Source organism: Thermobia domestica, chromosome 14 (genome assembly GCF_964235325.1).
Source record: "Thermobia domestica chromosome 14, izTheDome1.hap1.1, whole genome shotgun sequence".
Classification (NCBI taxonomy): Eukaryota; Metazoa; Arthropoda; class Insecta; order Zygentoma; family Lepismatidae; genus Thermobia; species Thermobia domestica.
The window spans coordinates 174,833,074-174,853,192 of NC_137467.1; the positions used below are offsets into that span (position 1 = coordinate 174,833,074).

The 20,119-nt window shown below is 34.4% G+C and overlaps 1 protein-coding gene across 1 annotated transcript in view; it reads right to left on the reverse strand.

Moving 5' to 3' along the window:
* The window catches only part of LOC145670116 (nose resistant to fluoxetine protein 6-like), a 61,711-nt gene that overhangs the window by 21,310 nt on the left and 20,282 nt on the right, over nucleotides 1–20,119 (reverse strand). Inside the window, exons 4-9 of the mRNA XM_081738485.1 lie at nucleotides 17,628–17,713; nucleotides 16,229–16,422; nucleotides 14,081–14,241; nucleotides 10,057–10,240; nucleotides 4,691–4,881; nucleotides 746–878 (exon numbers count right to left, since the gene is read on the reverse strand). Of these exons, the coding sequence (XP_081594611.1) occupies nucleotides 746–878; nucleotides 4,691–4,881; nucleotides 10,057–10,240; nucleotides 14,081–14,241; nucleotides 16,229–16,422; nucleotides 17,628–17,713 (949 nt within the window). The remainder of the gene's footprint in view (nucleotides 1–745; nucleotides 879–4,690; nucleotides 4,882–10,056; nucleotides 10,241–14,080; nucleotides 14,242–16,228; nucleotides 16,423–17,627; nucleotides 17,714–20,119) is intronic.

Below are 20,119 nucleotides of genomic sequence, written 5' to 3' on the forward strand. Positions count from 1 at the left end.
TCGTACCCATTCGTGATGAATTGTTCAGTGCACGATGTTTTTATGCGTGTCATCAATAGTTTCAGGATCAGGAGAGAAGCAAACCTGAGTAGTGATTCGGTCCGTCACATTTATAGCCTCGATGCTCTAATTATATGTTGAATTCTAATCAATCAATCAATAATTGATTCAGTCTAGCAGTCTAGCAACTATCGTCACAGACTTGTCATACCTTTGGTATTTCGATATCAATTGATTATTCAATCGAACAATCAATCAACAATTCATACTGGCCGGGGATACTGGCCTATCTGAAGCAATCAATCATTTATTGATTCGTTCAATCAATCAGTGAACCTTTTCTTACCGATGCTATTTTGGTCTGGTTCTTTCGGTATTGATCATTAAAGAAACCAATTATTCAATTTTGTTATGAATCAATCATTTATTCACTATAGCAACCAACCAAGTAATCAATCAACCATTTCTTACTTTTGGTATTTTGATCGAGTTATTTCAATATCAATCAATTACCCAGTCTAACAGTCAATTAATCAATGACTAATTGAGTATAGGAACTGATCGAATAACCTGCTGTCACCTTTTGTATTCCGACCGGGTTCTTTCTATAGCAATCAATCAATCAATCAATCAATCAAATTATTAATCAATCAATCAATCAATCAATCAATCAAATTATTAATAAATCAACCAATCATTTATTCAGTTTAGCACCTAACCAAGCAATTAATCAACCTATTCTTACCTTTGGTATTTCGATTGGTTTCTTTCTATATAAGTGAAGTATGTATCCTCCAAGAGCACCAACAAAATAAGGAGTAGCTCTAGAATATGTTGCTGTGTAAATATAATCATAGTAATCATGGAATTTGTCGAAACTGGAAAGAAAAATGGCATAAAGTGGTTTCTTAATTGCTAACAGGTATCCACTACTAATTAGTATATTGCATGTTTGTTCATTTTAATTTTTATATCTCCAAATATTTCAGTCGAAAAATGACTATTTTTAAATATATTGAGTGGGTAAAAATATTATTTTTCTTTCCTTAAGTAGTTATTAGCTGTTACCTTAATGTCTTGTGTTCTTCACCGCTAATGGTGTCTTAATAGGTGCATCAGCTATATAAGAAAAGTATGCTAAAAATGTGAGTATTTTGAATTACTTATTCAAAAATTATATTTGTATTAAAATTGTAAAGAAATTTACAAAGAGCGGATGCCGTCATTTGCATTTGTTCACCGACTTTCCAGTTGAATTGCTTGTATATATGTAGTTAAGAAAATGTATTAGAATAAGAATTGTCATTGTGCAAATGTAAGGTCATAAAAACAGTTTGTCGAAATCAGTGAAAGAAATTTATAGTCACAATAGGGTGTAATAATAGTCTGAATAAGGTATAACTATAGTCAAGATCGTGAAGGAATTCCAACGGGAAGAAGAGGGCCAGTTACCCAGTTAGTCAGGATGTAAAAATTGGTAAAAGTGGAAAAAATGAAATGAAGACGTGTAAAGTAGTTGTAGATGGATGTAAGTGTTTTCATTATTATTTGTAGATGTGTAAAATAAGTGTACTACTTTAAAAATGTCTACTTTAACCACTTCCACTTCTGCATCTCACTATCAGAGATTTGATACTATCACAAGTACCGCGGAACTCCCTAGAAAATATGCTTCAATAACAAAATAATCTTAAAAAGAAACTGATTGTATATAATTCTGATTTCTTCAATCCACCGGCTTTGTTAGCTTAATGGGTATAGGAATATATATGAGCCTCGTGTTCTGTACAAAACCAAATTTCTTCTAAGGCCTTCGTGATAGGAAATAGTTTCTTGTACCATAAGGCAAAATAGTGTTCTTGTACCATACCTTTCCATAGGATCATACACCAGCTTGTTTACTCTGTATCGATCTACAAATGCTTAAACCATGTAGCTACCTTACTAAAAAGAAATCGAAGGGTAAGATAAGGGGACTCATTTTGTAACAGTCTTCTCAAAATTTGTGGACCGCAAACAGAAACAATGCAATATGTAATTATAGGCATAACCGCAGCAAATTAAACATACTTTTGTTTTTGCATTTGACGCAAACCGTTACTGAATGAACCTCAAGGACATTTTGACAGCGATGAATACTGGGTAGGCAGTATAGGAATACTTACTACCATACAGTGACTGAAAAATTTATACTATATGAAAGTGGAAAGAGGAATCACCAAAACGAGAAAAAAAATATATCATTCAGGCACGCATTTCGCTCTTTTGCTTTGAATTTTCCTTACTTTAAAAAAACTCTTTTTCTATTGTGACCAGGGCCGGATTTAGGGGGTGGGTGCACAGGTGCACGTGAACCCCCCCCCCCCTTTGTTGTAAATATATACTATCTAAAATGAGAAGTTAGCAGTGAAAATAGCAACACTTTCCGAAACTTTCTGCTATTATGTTTCTGTTTGGGATTTAGAAGAAAGCAGAGTGTTGCAAAAGCAATATATTAAGTAGATTTTTTAAAGGTTGAAAGAAAATGATTCACCAAGCAAAAGAATATAACATTTGTCAAGTAGGAAAGAAAACAAAAACCAGGAGAAAAGAACATTTTTTCCTGCCTTATCACTTGCGACCCTCTTTAAAATACTTCCCTCCGTTCTATGCATCAGTGTTGTCAGGAGTAAAGAATATTGTCACATGCCACTTTGAAGAGTTTCAGTGTGATTGGTTATTTTGATAGTTATTGGTGCACCCCTCTTAGACAATCCTGTATCCGGCCCTGATTGTGACGATAATTTTATAATATTTTACTTGAAAATATAGAGCTTTCTGGCAGTTTTTGTTTCATTATACTTATCTCAAAAGGTATTAATATGAATGCTAATTATTTTTGAAGTACTAATGAAACCAAAATATGGTTATCTCTGAAGATATATATATATACAGGGTGCGGCACGTAAAACCGGCCCGTCGTAATATTCTGGTATATTGTGTTTTTGGCAACACTTAAATAATCTACCTTCCTACCAAGAGATGGCGTGTCGAGGTCGGGTCGACTTACGTGACCTGCAGCAGTCACGTGCAGCCGCAGCCAGTGAAACTTGTCAGCAGGACGGTGCAACATGCCACACATCAGCTGTATCATTGTCCCTTGTGCATGAGATGTTTACACCAGAGAAGACAATCAGCAAAGGCTTGTGGCCTCCTCGGTCAACAGACTTGTCCACGTGTGACTTTTACTTATGGGGACTGTTAAAGGGAAGAGTATACGAAACAAATCCACACACAATTGAAGAACTCAAGACCAGGATCCAGGATGTCACCAATAGCATTACAACACAATAACTGACAAGGGTATATATGAATCTCCTCAATCGTGCTCACATGTGTGTTGAAGTGGGTGGAGGACACTTTCAGCACCTGCTGTGAAGGTGAGTAGTCATATTCAATACATTACATTTCATTTATGTGTTGTAGTTAATCATATTCAATACATTATATTTCATTTTATGTGTTCACTTTACGGGCCGGTTTTACGTGCCGCACCCTATATATATAAACATTTACTTACAGGTATTGTGTTGGAATGTTGTTTCGAAGATCAAATTATGTATTATTCATGTTGTTTAATTTTAAAAAAATTGTAACACATATAGGGCCTTACGCAAAGTTGTTTTGACGTATGATTAGCCTCATACTAAACGCCTGACTACTGCAGGAAACATGTGTTAGTCGAACTCTTTAGAATGGCATTAATCACGCGTCAGAACGACTTTGAATAAGGCCCATGACAATTTGCAAAGAATTATTGAAGCTTAGGGAATAGGGATAATGTTCTTTAAAGCTTCTAACGTACACAATATATATGTTTCTTGTTAGTACAAATATGAATGTTCTTAGCACTTGTATTCTACTGTATTACACCCGATGCATGCAGTAAAAGTAAACGTGGCCTCGGAAAGTAAAAATAGACATGGCCTCTGTGATCATTTAATTTAACCGCGCAAGATTAGGAAATGTAAATCCTAATTAGAGAGTGGAAATCAACATTGATCTCACACTGTAGATTTGTATTGTTTAATTATATTTGTTAGAACAAGCAAATAGAACTATGGTTCTAATGTAAGATGCACGATAACGGAAATAAAGTAGAATATTGAGGTACTGCATAGAATTCAATTACAGTAGAGCGTCGATTATCCGAACGTCGGTCAACCGAACGACCGCTTAACCGAACTGTGTACTCGCTCGCACCTGTTACTCTCCCACCCTACCGTCCATCATCCCCCTCACTCCCAAACCAAGTTTCCCACAGTAGTCGCCGCACTGAGCCACCACTGGCGGAACATTGCTTCTAATGGGGCCTTCATAAGGCGCTGCTGACCGGCCAAGCCGCCAGTCCCTGTGTTTCAACAATCAGCACACTTCTTTTTATGAATAAATTTACTGTACAGTACTTCTTTTTGGCAAATAAACGTGTACAGTTCGATTATCCGAACAAACCAGTTTTCCGAACACCCATGTCCCGCAATTACTTCTGATAATCGACGCTCTACTGTATATGTGGTCGACAATGGGAATAAATGTTACACTTGTAGGCAGAAAGTTATATATGAGGCAAGTGTATACGTCTGTAAATTAGGGTGTATACCTCTTAAATTAGCAAGTACATTATTTCTTCTAAATGTATTATGATACTTACTCTTTGAACACCACAGTCCACGGCAAGTTCAAGTTGTATGTGATAGCAAAAGGAATGGCAATTGATCCAGCTATGGCCGCTCCGAGCAAAGCTAATCCGTATTTAGGCCATTTCCATAAAGGATAAAGGAATATGGGTGAAATCCAATATAACTGCGTATCTACGTATAAATACCATGCTTGCATCATGCACTAGAATAAAAGACAGAACAGTTACTGTTTGCGACTACTGTATTACACATAATTACTCTTAATCAGATCACTTTGTCAAATAGGAGCTGCATACACAAGAGCAGAAAAACATGCGATTAATCTGCTACCAGAAAAATGCCATAGTGTAGTGAATACTAACATTAGTAAAGTATAATGTGTATCATAAGCCAACATAGGCCATGGTATTATAATACTTACGCATTTATAATTAGCTTTCAATACTTATAACTTCTTTACATATTTACCCTGTCCATGTGTTCGTCCATCCAGGAGACAAAAACTCACAGAAACTACATTATACGGGGTGTCCGATTTAAAACGCAAGTTGGAATCTGGTATAGGTTAAATTTCGAAAGGAACAGAGTAAAATTTTACAAACAAACTATTTCGCGGGCACGCCATTAATGGAAGAATTCTCGACAAGCTGATGGTAAAAATGAGCCGTTCTTTTTCGACTCTGATAACTAACGATCTAACCCACAAATACGCACTGAAATTTGTGGGCTGCATGTCCATGCACATGTGTGACATGCGATTTACCATGTTTTGTCAAAGTTTTTATCCTCTTTCAATTACATTTGGCAACAATGTATGCACTCTCGTGGACTTCATTAGCTCCTTTTATGTTAAAAAAAATATCTACATGGATCACGCTAAATATTGATATATGATTTATACGTGAACCTCATTCCATTAAAAAGTTCATATATACCAGATTCTAACTTGCGTTTTAAGTAGGACATGATGTCACCTTCTTGTAGATCGACCACCAAATTTACTCACAATGTACAGGTCAAAAATTAGAAAATGAGTTTGTTTCTGAATGCGATATTCAAACTAGAAGTGATAGAAATTAATAATTTATGATTTTTACATTGACCACTATAGACCGTAGAGTAAAAACGGCAATACCTATTGCAATTGACTAGGGGTCTAAAAAACACATAGTGTTACCCTTCTCGACTCTCTATTAAAAACGGAAATGCAGAAATTCATAGTATCGTTTGCTTTCAGTGTTGATCTACAGATAAAAGTGGTAAGAGATACCGATAAGGAGTTATCTGACAGGGACATAGTCTTAGCCCATATAGTTTTGCAATTGTGATGGAAGTTACAAAGAGTATCCAAGAGTTAGCACCTTGGAATATGGTATTTGCGGATGACATCGTGCTTCTGAATGAGATCAAGGCTACTCTGCCTGAGAATTTAGATGTCTGGAGAGAAGCATTAGAGACTAAAGAGCTTAGAATTAGTAGAACTAGAAGAAATTTGCAATTTCCTTTCAGGAAAAATGTAATCGAAAATACGAGAATATCGAGAATAAGACAATCCACTTGACGAAAAGGAGGTGGTAATGACCAAGAAATTAAAATACTTGGGATCAATTCTGTGAGAAAATGCAGTAATAGAAGATGTAAACAGCAGAATTAGCAGCGATTGGACGAAGTGGAGAGAAGCGACATATCTTAAGTGACCATACAACGTAGTAGATTCGTATACAATTTTCGACACTCGTGAATGTCGATATCATTTGTATTGTAAGACTTCTTAATGTTATATTTCCTAATATGTTTTAGTTATGTTCACTAGCGGTCCTTTTATAGTATGACAGTTTGAATAATTTATACTTTCTTCTTGTGCATATGTAATGAAGCATCTTGTTCATTTAAATAACTGTGATATGTAAATGACACAGAAGAAACATATGCAGCTGTGAATTACGAAGCGAACGGACGTTTTTTGTGGAAAGAGAATGCTACATATAATGAATGAATTCGACAAACAGAATAAACATTCCCTTTCGAAATGAAATATGCAGATCACACTCGTGTATGAAGTTAATATATTTTTGTTGAATTTATATGCATGATATTTCGCATCGGTGTCTCTGCATGACTGCGAATGTTGGTCGTTGGAAGGAGGAAAGAAGATTCTAGGATTTTCGAGTTTGCTCTTAAGGTTAAATACCGACTCACTTGCAAGATCCGTGTAACATATACGAGATAAGAAGCGCAAGTATAGTATTGAAAGCAAATTGACATGTAGAAGGCACTGGAAGAGAAAATTATTGGTAGGTACTAACTTTGTAGTACTTCCAATGGGAAGTGACATTGCAAACGAAATACTTGTAAAACACTCGTAATTGTCGGGAGTATAAGGAAAAGGATGTGTTCCTTTCTACGGGGAATTGATTGCAGATTTTCCGACATTTAAAACCATATTATTCGGTGTTCTTTTATAGAGTTATAAATTAACTAAGGTATACTGTAATGTAATATGGAGGCTACAAGGGATCTAGATTGTTCACTGCACTAGGACTCTCCCACTTGGAAAACCGTAGGCTAAACTTTATGCTTGCAGTACGAACTTGTTACTTATATGTAACTAAATGGTATAAACTTTACTGTGTAAGAACAATCTTATATTTAACTGGGAGTTAGCATCTACCGAGAATCGAACCAGGGCTTTCCCATGTGGAGAACAATTAAGCTAAACTTTTTGCTTGCAGAGTTAACTTGTTACTTATATGTAACTATAAAACTTTACTGTGTAAGAACAATCTTATATTGAACAGGAAGTCAGTAGACTGACTAGGAAACGAACGGGAGACTTTTACATGGAAATTTTGTGCACTAACAATTTCGCTTAGCAGACTTTGCTACTTACACCTAGCTATACATTGTGTAAAACGTATGACAGGTATTTATAAAGTATCTGTTAAGAAGGAAGTTATATTGGAGAGGAAGCCATGACACTAACGGGAATCGCTATTTTTTTAATACTCGCACTGTTGACTTTTCAGTTGTACTTAAATATAAAGGGTATACATTTTACTGTGTAAGAACAAACTTATCTTAAAAATGAGTTACCAGAATCACCGGAAATCGAACCAGGGCTGTCGCAAGAGGAGAACTGTATGATAAACCTTTATTGCTTGTTATGCAAACATTTTTTACTTATATGTAATTATAAATGGTATAAACTTTATTGTGTTAGAACAAGCTTATATTGGACAGTAAGTTAGCAGACTCATCGGAAATCGAACCAAGGGTTTCTCATGTGGAGAACCGTATGCCTAATTTTCTGCTGACAGTGTGGAGTTTTCACTTATAAATGATGTAAGCTTTAAGAACAAACATATATTGGACAGGGAGTCAGCAGAATCCGTGCTGGGAATCTGTGTCTTTCACATGCAAAGCTAATGCGTTACATATACGGTTAGAGACATTAGTGCTACTTTGAATATTATATGTTTATGTTTTTGTAATTTAAAGTCTTAATACGGTAACTAATTAATTGCATTTTTTGCTTTTTTCTTTTCCAGGTCGTAAAGCAAATAGAAAATGTTATAATCAATAGAAAAGCTGGAGAATAAAACCTTTTTTCGTGACTTATTTGCTGCTTAAATATAACGGTAATTTTTAGCGTAAAGGAGTTATAGATTGGTTTTAAAACACGTATTTACTTTTCAGTACTACCTCTTCCATGATATATAAACTGAGAGTTCCTTACTTTCACGTAGATCGGTCTTTAATATAGTCACCCGTAACTAGCAGATCAACACTAACTTTTCAGAGATAACCAAAAAAGTCCGAAACGCTAACTCTGAACTACACCATCTGTCCCCATCATAAATCACCATTCTAAGTTCCACTGGATAAATAGTAAGTGAAGTGAACTTAGCGTTTAAACTCAATCATTCAGTGTTGAAAATAAGTTGATTCAAAAATTCGCTAAATGGGAGACGAAATGACTCCAATTTTGGGTGAAAAGTTTCTAAAAAATTGTTCGCGGAATTTCGTCTCTCTCTCTCTCTCATATATATATATATATATATATATATATATATATATATATATATATATATATATATATATATATATATATATATATATATATATATATATATATATAGATAGATAGATAGATATGTGTGTATGTGTGTGTGTGTGTGTATGTATGTATGTATATGTATAATGAGGTATATGATCAATTCAAGCCATAATACTATCTACGCTATAAAAACATAATTAAAAACGTAAATAAAAATAATATGCTACTAACAATAATTTAACTATTAATACAATATAGGTATATATTGTTTTTGCTTTATGATCAATTTTACTTTAACGAAATGAGTAGTACAAAAGTAAAAATCTAGAAAGAAAAACTCTTACAATCATTTTACTTTTACTCATGCTTCTCCAAAAAATGAACTTGCTATCAGTAATGTATTATTTGCACCTTTAAACGGAAGTTTTGCAAAATAGACATTAAAGGTTGGAGTTATTCCCCTTTAGAGGGCAAGAGTTAACAGCAATCAAAGCGAGATTACGGCACTAAATGCTATGTACTTTCCCAGCTCGTAAACACTTGCACTGATTCAAATAAACAAAAGAAAATAAACATAGATATATCTGAACTAATTTAAGCCAATACTGTTTGACTACAGGACAAGTTGTTCGCAGCACAAAAGTCGCTAGATTTGTAAGCGATTCGCCAAATTTTCATTCAAAAATTAACAAAAGGAGTCGCTAATCGGAAAAAGTATTTTTTGTCTCTATCCTATAAGTAGAATCCCCTAGATTTAGCCACTTTTCCCCAAATTGGCAAAACTACATTTATTGATCCACAAGGACAAGCCGTTTCCAGGTTCATAAAAGGGAAGCCATTTACATTATCAACAGTAAGTTAATGACAGAGGAACATGTTCCTTGCATACATAAATTCACTACACTATATTAAACACTCTACATTTGATAAATACTTAATTAGAGATTATTAAACTCAGTATAACATATTTCTGTGTCGACAATTCCCTTTTGTGGAAGCAATAGTATATAATTACCAAGAGTATATAATATTGGTAAAGTATGTGTATCTTTATGGCATTGAATATTGTAGTGTTTAAGCTTTACCAATATATGTATAACAGTGTCATTAAAAGTGGCATGTTGTCAATAACAGTGGCATGTTGTCAATATTAAATTTGAATAGTTTATCACTGTAGTTTTTCACTGCGAAACGAAACACGCTTCTTTAAAATAATACAAAAGAGTGTGATTTCAACTAGTAATGGTTATTATTAACCATCCTGTAACACTTTCCGTTAGACAAAATTTTGTATGAGAAAGTATATAAAAACATATTTACGTGATTAGCATTTCCGGTAGGAGAGAGAAATTCGTAGTTGTTTAAATACGTGAGACTCTTCCACCAGTTGTTAGAACATCTCTCCCGTGTTGTTCCAGCCACGGTATTCCAGTAGGGACCAGATCCGAGGTAATAATACAAGGTAGCGTTGAAAGCGATTACTACCAGAAACACAGGAGTTAGTCTGCATTAAAGAAAAATACTTTGTCAATTCATAATGAAATCACTGGAGAAAAATTTAAAAAATGAAAAATAAATTAACTGCACGTTCATGTAAGTTCTCTAAGCTAATCAAACCGTAGTACAGTGCGGTGTCTAGTGGACAAACTTGGAATCTGCTGGAAGTAGTTCAAAATCATGTAGTTAATCTGAAATAATACAGTTGCAATCGTTTTTCACAATGAAATACCCCTTCTCATAAACCTCGCTCAGTTGTAATGATAGGAATCATTAGAGGTCCTTTAATCACGGCTTGTTACTGTTCATTCTCGATTTTATGAGATTGGATCAGTTACTAGTAGAAAATTACATTTAGTTTTATTCCCTTTTATGGTGAAGAGAGAGTGTGTTTCTTTTTATGAAATAATATCACTCTTTGAAAGTGAAAAGAGTGATTGCTCTTACTCCTTCAGTATCTAGAAGAATCGAGAAACCAGAGTGAGAAGTTCCCAACGAAACTTTTCTTCTGCAGCTAGCTTCGTTGATGCAATCCTGCCAAAGTTATATCATGTATTCCAGAGCAGTTTAATGGAGTTCAGAATGCAGTAGGATCGATTACCGGCACTGTGCTAAGATTAAGAACACCTAAGTATCTTCCACCTAAATACGGTGCTATTACAAATGATTGACCCGATTTCATAAATTAATTGCATCTCTATTATTGGGCATATTCTCACAGAACTTTGCAGACGTATTGGAAAACTCATAACGTTTTCAGTGACTTATTACAAGTGTTCTATAAGTGACTGCCTAGCAATTCTGCAAATATTAAGTCGATAATCAAGTTCATCCCATGATCGGTACAACATTTCGCTGTTGGAGTCTGAATGAATCTGTTGAAAAGCGCTCTTGATGCGAGCTCTCAGTTCTACCGCATCGTTCAAATAACTACACGCATAGAAACGCATGGGTTAGGTCAAGGTCGTACTGCAACCCAGAGGCAAACCGGGAAGAACTTTCTAGGGGACCCATGCACATGTATGTACTGACCCCTCCCCGAAACATATACGTACTGCGAACTGGCAGTACACATAACTCAAAGCAAATGTATAGTATGTTGTACTTATTGCGCACAAGCCAAGACCATGGACCCACAAAAGACTTATTTCACACTGAACTACATAGTCCGTAGGTAAACACTTTTAAATTAAAGTACGAATGAATGAATTTTATTTATTTCCTTTAAGCATTTTTGGCGTAACGGAGAGAAAACTCACTTAAATTTGCATTTGCGCAAGACACCTCATGCAGGGGCGTCATTTAGGGGGGCAGGGAGGGGCAATTGCCCCCTCCGAGTTTGAGATTTATATAGATTTTATCAAAAGAATAGTAGTAAATCAGTGAAAAACGAGAACTTTGACTTAAATCAAGGGGTCTTGCCCCCCCCAAGCAAAATCTGAAATGACGCTCCTGCCCTCATGATGTCATAACACGCGTTTTAAAATGCATAATTTAAAAAGCTACTTACATGCAACATAGCGATTGCTTCTGTGATTTTCCTGTAAAGGTATGAATATTTTCTACTTTTCAGAAAAAGTAAAAATTGAGTTGAGTTTTTGCTCCAGGACTCCGTGACCAAGAGGACCCCAAATTTTTTTAATATTACTGAAAACATTTTCACCATAAAAGTTTAAAAAACATGACATGAGTCTTTCCTATATAATTCATGGGCTCTTTTGAATATGTTGAGAGAGGGCCCATTATAAAATTTTTGATGGTCTCCCTTGTATTTTTCCGCTTCAGGGCCACCAATGGCCTTAATCTGGTCTGTATATTTTCTATATGGAAAGCAATGATGCTGTAAACTGTAAATTATTATTTAGTTTCAAGTTATGGCAACATTTGATATTTCAATTTAGCTAAAGAATTCAATATTAGCAAAATTATAAAGCAGAGTGGGAAATCAGGAACTTTCCAAGGGTTGAATTACGAAAAATGTGAAAGGCTGTCTTCGCAACATCATGAGCTAGCAATGCTGGTCTGGGATTAACTGACTGAATTGCCGGCACTCGACGTGTTATCGTTCCCCATTCCGTTACTCCTGTATGTGAGGAGTGCGTGACGTGTGCCTCTGTGTACATATAGGTCTACCGCTACTTACGATACAAGGTGGAGGGCCCACTAAAAAATTATCTGTCCAAGGCTCACCGGGAAATTTCCCGGTTTCCCGCCTGGCCAGTATGACCCTGGATTAGGTCAGGAGAGCACCATGACAGGAATTGCTTTAACCCAGTACGTCTCCTCCCCTACCGTCTAGTTAGTGTAACGGAGGTATAGAACGGAAAACACTGCGAATGAAAAGACCACATAGTTACCCGACGTCCTGGTTACTTCCCGACAAGAATATTGCAAATATAATGCGTTAGTTGTGAAAAATAGCGCCCAACTCTGCTTTGTGAATACATTTTCCAGTTTATATTCTTCGTTATCTAATGAATGAAATACGAAAATGCAAACTTTGAATTTAAAAAAATCTACACCTCCTTCCTCACCCCCCCCCCCCCGAAAAAAAACATTTTAATAGTGGAAGCAAGACATGGTTACTTAATCATATCATATTATTGACAGTAACGTACGAATTTTGCAGAACTGTCCTTAAATGAAAGTTTTCATCTAGCAATTCTGTTTTTAAATCATAGGATGGTAATAATAATAATAATAATAATAATAATAATAATAATAATAATAATAAGTTTGAATTGTGTGAAAACTTCAATCAACACGTACAACATGTACTATATTGTATCAAAATAGAATAATTTTGATTAGTTCACTTTTGTTCTTCATTGCTTTTGACCCAAGTAGTGGTGATGATTAAACAGCATCAGGACCTATGCTTGATTCTACATCAAAATAGTGAAGTTATCGTGCATCATATTTTCTTATAAATCGGATTTCGAGGAATAAGAGGTGTTTTAAATCTCACATTCTTCTTCTTTCTCTCCGCAACCATAGGTTGGTGGACAAAATGGAAATTTTAAAACTTTCCTAGATATTCTATCCTTGGTCTTCCTCTTCCTAGTTTTCCTTCTACCTTTCCCTCTATCAACATGGTGATCGAATCGGAGTGCCGAATAAGATGGTCAAGCATGCTGTTTCTTCTTTTTCCTATTATCTTCATGATCTGCCGCCCTTCATTAGCTTCCTTTAGTACGTCTTCATTCCATTTCCTTCCAGTCCATGATATACGCAGCATTCTGCGCCAACACTACATTTCAAATGCCTCCAGCTTAGGTATTTCAGCTTTTCTCAATGTCCACGTCTCTGAACCGTAAAGCGCTACGCTCTATACCAGGGTCTTAATAAACCGTTTTCAAACGTCGAACGACAAAACATTTCTTGATGTTAGCAGTCTTGTTTACAGCAGTCTCATATTAGGAGAATAAATTTACCATTCATTTTTGGCTGGATTTAATCGCAAGCTCTGACCATCGTGGTATGGTTTCAAACAAAATATATAAAATATACTATCGGAATCAAATAATACTTTTACAAAAGTTATGGTGAAATGCTTTTGAAACGTGTAGGGCTTATCAACCTCTTTATTGGCTTTGCTGATATATTTTGTACAGGAGGAATGACTGTGAAGCTTGAAAGAAGATAAATGCTGTATTGAATAAAGATCAAACATATTTTGTAAGAAAATGATCTTGGAACATATATTTTAAATGGGAGCATATACTAAATACATTCTTTCATTTTTGACAGATTTTAACTTCATGCTGCGGGAATAGATAATCGAAATATCCCAAATAAACTATACATTATATTTTGTCAACATCGAACAGTTTTTGAGATTACTTACCTTATATATCGGTAAATATAGAAAAGAAGAACATTGAATTTCTTCCGTCTTTCAACTTCCTTTAAAAACAGATACACTAAGAGGAACCCACTTAGAAACAAGAATGTATCCACTGATAAATAGGCATTCAACACCACCATACTGGACCAATATTTAGTCAGCTGCAAAGGGAAAATACATTGAAATTATGTCTGATGTACTGAAAAACACTTTCCTTATTTGCTCACGAGGATCATTGGAAATATAATATTAATTTTAAAATTCATTGGAAAGTCTTAACAAAGTTCTATATATAAGAAATGTGTTATCATAAAATAATGAAATTGATCTGAGAAAAACCTTATGACTACATTTTAACTAATTACTATGATTACTTTCAATGCACAACAACTGTTTCGAAAATTAAATTTTTCTGATATTTCTTTGAAACTTTAAACAAAAATCATCTCACGATTTTGACTTGAAAGACATTCACTATGCATTTGCTGTATGAAGAAGCGTCATCAACTTCTGTTCACTTTTAAGTTTGCGATAGTGTTAAAGGTTGGTATCTTTATTATTTTGAATTTATTCAGCAGTTGTTGGGTATGACTATTTTCTTAGAAGGTAATTTGCAATATCTATTTTCTTGACTTAACGTAATGTTACGTATACAGCAAACAAGGTGTCAAAGCTGTGTGAGTGCATATATTTATTGAAGGCACAATGTATCCACATGTGTAATACACAATGTTTCTATACTTCGAACGCTATTTCGTCGTCTATGTTCTTTACATCTACGAATAGCACTTCCTTAATTGAAAAATCAAATAATGGGGCTATTTGAGTCAATCAAATTATGTGAAAAGAATGTAAGATTGATGTCTTGGGTTTGAACAATCATTGCATGAGATATATATATATATAAGAACTTGGAGAGAAAACAATTAATTTGTGGTTGAAGTAAATATTTCTTTAACAACTACTAAATTCACTTGATTCATAACTTTCGTAACGCTATTATGGTTACTATTTTACTGATGAGAAAAGCTGAGCTAGTCTTAGATAAGATACTCTTTTCTAAAATAGTTATTCTTATTTCGTTTTCACTTAGTAAGCTAATATTAAACTTAGAAATTATTATTATTATTATTTAAATAAACATAACAACAACAGTACGGCAACTGAAATAGCCCCGTGTTTGTTACAAAATTAATTTTCCATTCTCCATATATGTTACAGAAATTTGTCGCAATATTTTCGAAGTAGATTTCTGACATCAAAATAAGAAAAATGTTCACATGAACCTGTGATTGGAAGCGCATAATCTCGTTGTTATAGGGTACGAAAACGTGAAAAAAAAATGAACTTTAAAGGCCCATATAGTACCACAGTGGCGTATTTAGGGGGGGCCTCCGGGCTTAAGCCCCCCCGAAATCTTACTATAGTAAAGTATATGAAATATCTTGCAGAATTTTCACATTTTCAGGCAAATTCCCCCCCCCGATAGTTAGCAAAGTCCCCCCGAAACAAAATTGTAAATACACCACTGTAGTACCAGTACTATAGGAACAATCATCAGGTCACCTCTCTTAGGAACTAGTATGTGAATTATCCGAATATCCATCTTTCAGTACCTCTGGTACTTGCAGAATCATTTTTAGAGAGGCTGTTTGGGGGAGTACTTGATCGCTCTCCACCTACCTCTGTAAAAATTAGTGTGCAAGTACTGGAGGATTTTTAAACATGGGTGTTTGGATAGTTCACATATTTAAGTACGAGTTCCTCAGTAATGTCTTGACCCGACTACGATAGGTCACATAATAGTGGAGATATGAACTTTTAAAGTTCACTTGTGTCACGTTTTCGGTACCCTATAAGAAATCTGTTCCCAAAATTGAGAACATTTTTGTAGCACCATATATATATATATATATATATATGCTGATTATTAGTTTTGTAGTAGGATTTATATATAGTTAGTATTTTAGTTTTTAATATATAATAGGATAACTTACTAATGCTTTCACATTATAAGTTAAATGGTCTATTGCTTTAGTTTTTGAAAAAAAAAATATCTTACTATACGCAAATAGCAATTATCTCCTCTATAATCATAATATATTTTATTTCTGAGTCTAGTAATCTTCTCGATTTAGGTTTACTTACCCCTAACAATTCATATTTATTTGCTATAGGCGTCTTAAACATAATGTAGGCCTTGTGGCCGAGAATAACCCAGGCAATGCTGAGAAACCTAATGCCATTGATACATCCAAGCGTATCAGATGATGTTTTCGTCTGAAGGATCTGCTTTCCATTCGTGTAAAAGGAAAATGCAACCAAGTATGAAGACATGGAACCTACAAGAGAAAATATGCAAAATATAATTAGATATAGGCATAAAACCTATACAGAGTTGAATTTAAGAATAAATTTGATAGTGGAGATTTCATTATTATTATTATTACATTTATTATCTATTATAATTGATTTAATAATTATAAGAGAATAAATAAAACTTATGAACTCTCTTAAAATTCTTAGGATATATATATAGGGTTGCCAACCGTCTGGTATTTTACCGGGTTGTTCAGTTTTGGATATCCTTGGTCGCTGTGCGGTATGACTTCAAAACCGGACGCTAAATGTCCGGTAATTTATCCTCTTACTAGTCCTATTCTCTATTATGTTCAGATTATCTTAGAATGACGAAACGATTCGTTTGCCGATGAACACGATTAAAACAGAACTTATAATTCGCATTGATATCGACCTCTTGTGCGCGCAAATTACTGAAGGCAAGAATATGTACTAAACTTATCAAAACTGCTAAAGGTCAACAAAAGTACATTTTCAAGAGCACAGGTAACACTGCTTCATCCTCGGCTAAATCTTCCAATTACACAATGCAGCCAGATCCAGTAAAAGTATGTAGGCATTATGAGACATTACCAGCCCCAGTGAAGCTGCTAAGACTTTTCAAGTATATTTTGTGCATGCCATAACTATATTGGCAATTATATTTGCTTTTCTGTTTCAAATACGATGTATTATTGATGATAGACTACAAAAAATTACATGTGCTGACTCAACCAAAACTGGAATAAGAAAGTTTACTAAGTGCCTCAAAAGTAACTAAAGTTATTAAATTTGAACTCCGAATTACTCAATTTTATGTGAAATAACCACTTTCAGGTTATTCACATTATCGACAAGCATGTTACAATCTTAAGAGTGTACGTACTCCAGGATGTCTGGTATTTCCATTTTCAAAAGTTCGCAACCCTAAGGGACATATGAGTTTCAAGATGATTAATATGAATTAATTCTTGAAATTAACAATTCATTTAATCCCATACATATAACTAGGCTTTGTTTTTCATGTGTGGATCAGTAGGGAACGGATAGTATTCTCCACTTACTTTATGTTTTTCTTAATAGAAAGTGTAACTTATAATTTGGATTCTAGAATATAAACTTCATAACAGAACTAAAATGTTTATTTGACTTTAAAACAACCATAAATGATTGTTTTTGTTAGACGGTAAGACGTGAAAGTTGATACCTTTTGACGAGTCCCCTCTCTGGTAAATAAGCAAGTCATATGCTGTACTCCCAGTGACCAACAGGACAATTAACAGCAAAAACGCCCTGAAAAAAATTAATATCATAAAAGCCATATTATTTATGAAGAAAAAACTAAAAATAGTACAATCAACACCAAAGTATTAACAGTAGAAAGACCAAAAGGGGATAAATTATGCCCGCGAATTCTTTTTTACTTAGTTTATATCGATTAATATTGTCACGGTACGCCAAAATTCAGGAATATTTTAATATCAAAATTCATTCAATTTTATTAATTGCTACAAAAAGAAAAAAGTAAAGTATTGTTTATAATTTAACTTGTGGTGAAAAATTAATTAGGTTGCAGACAGACAGATTATAACATCAGAGTACATACTGCTTATGATTGTTGTTTTTCATGAAGTAATAGACACGAGTCTGCTAGTGTCACAAGAATATAAACAAATACTGAAGCAACAAGAAAAATGTAAAACTCTGTATAAATTTGTGTTAACAATTACACACTATCAAAATTAGGTAAAATTGTGAAAATCGCAGACGTAAACTGTCTGGAGAATTTGGTTAATGAGAGAAAAAGCAGAAACTGCGATTTCAGCACAGTTTCAGCACAGAGATGTATGAGATGCAGAATTTGGTAAGAGAACAACAAAATTCGTCATCATGAAAATTAACATAAAAAAGTAATGTTGGACTGAATGAGGATCAGTCGCAGGAGAGACGTTATTGGATCAGTCTCGAAGGAGTCTCCAAGGATCAGTCTCCAAGGATCAGTCTCAGTAGAGCAGCTATTGGGAACCAACTGTAGACAACAGTATTTCCAGTGGACATCCATCCACTGTGTGGAACTTAGACGACGAACTCCGTGTCCAGGAGTTCGAATCCAGTTTACACCGAGGTATGTATTAATGCATCTCTGTTACTCTCGAATTGACTGATTCACCAACAGATTTATTAAATGTGATTTAGCTATTTTACTTAAATCTACATAACAACATCCGACTCCAAACTCTACTTAAAGAATAATACAGTAAATGCATAATTTAAAGCTAAACGCTCATATTCTAATTTATTCAATCTCCTTCGCATATTAATTATTGATTAAGTTGATATACGCTCCCGAAAGGAGGTTGAAATGGTGGAGGCGACCGTTGGTTCGATTCTCGGGAGGTCTAGTATTTTAAAGTTTTAGATTACCCACCATTGAAATGGTGGAGGCGACCGTTAGTTCGATTCTCGGGAGGTCTAGCATTTTAAAGTTTTAGTTACCCACCATTGAAATGGTGAAGGCAGCCCTAGGTTCGATTACCGGATCGATATTAAGTTGACATGGCGGAGATACTGGTTCGATTCCAGATAAGTTACTACCTGTCGCACGCTAAAAGTAATTTGTAGAGAATTCTAAAGTCAAGCGCTAAATCCATGGTATTAAAATTGTCGTACACCTGCGTTAGGTTAAATAATCAGGTGATTACAAAAGAAAATAGATTAACCCACACCACCCACCCGTATTAGCATTTCAATAGAGTATAAGAATTAGAGCTAAGTTAAACTATGTTATCGTTAATTAATAATCACAGAGAGCATTATCCGGTTTTGCAGGATGATGGCAAACCGGCAACAATGTTTTCGTCAAGTAGATACTATAAGCTAGATCTAGGGGTACTTCGGAGTTTCACGGAGTATGGCCCGACTTATAGTTCAGCCACAGAAGAGATATTTAGAGATAACATTCAAATGTGCAAAAAGCAAAAGTGGTTTATGGTTAATTTTAAACAGAAAAATTTTAATGTGAAGAATGTCTTGGAATTAGGGTACCGAAGACACTTTCTGGCGGTAATGTCAGGAGTGGTTGAGGTTTCATTAAGTTTGAAGAATGCAACGTTCTTCGCATTAAAATCAGATGACCTAACATATGAAATATGCGCAATTTTCAGAGAATGTGTAGATCAAACCAGGGTCAACACATGGTTGGAGCGGTTCAGAAACACTTTCGAGTGTTCCAACGCAATTCAAATTGCAGATCTGGTCGGAACTTTTGGTTCTTTAGAGAAAAGATCAAAAATCGTAATATCTCGAGAGAATCTATTGTTAGATTTAGCGGCATTTGCTAATTTCTTTTTAGAAAGGAATAAGAAGCGAAAAAGTAGATTTTAAGTTTAGTATAAATGTAGATGGACGATGTACTAGGATATGATTAAATGTATATAGAGTTTAGTAATTATATTTTTAATATTTATAGTATGGGATTAGGTAGTATTTAATTAGTACAGTAATATTATAGATAAAGATAGTCATAGGAATTGTAAATAATAGGTTAATTAGTATTAAGAATAGTTATAACAATAAGTTAAGTCAAAGGGTTAAATATTTTCATATTATTATTTTAGTAAGATTTAAATAGGTTTAGTAATTATTTATAGCACTAAAAATGAAGTTAAAAGAAGTAAATATTGTAATTTAAATTTAACA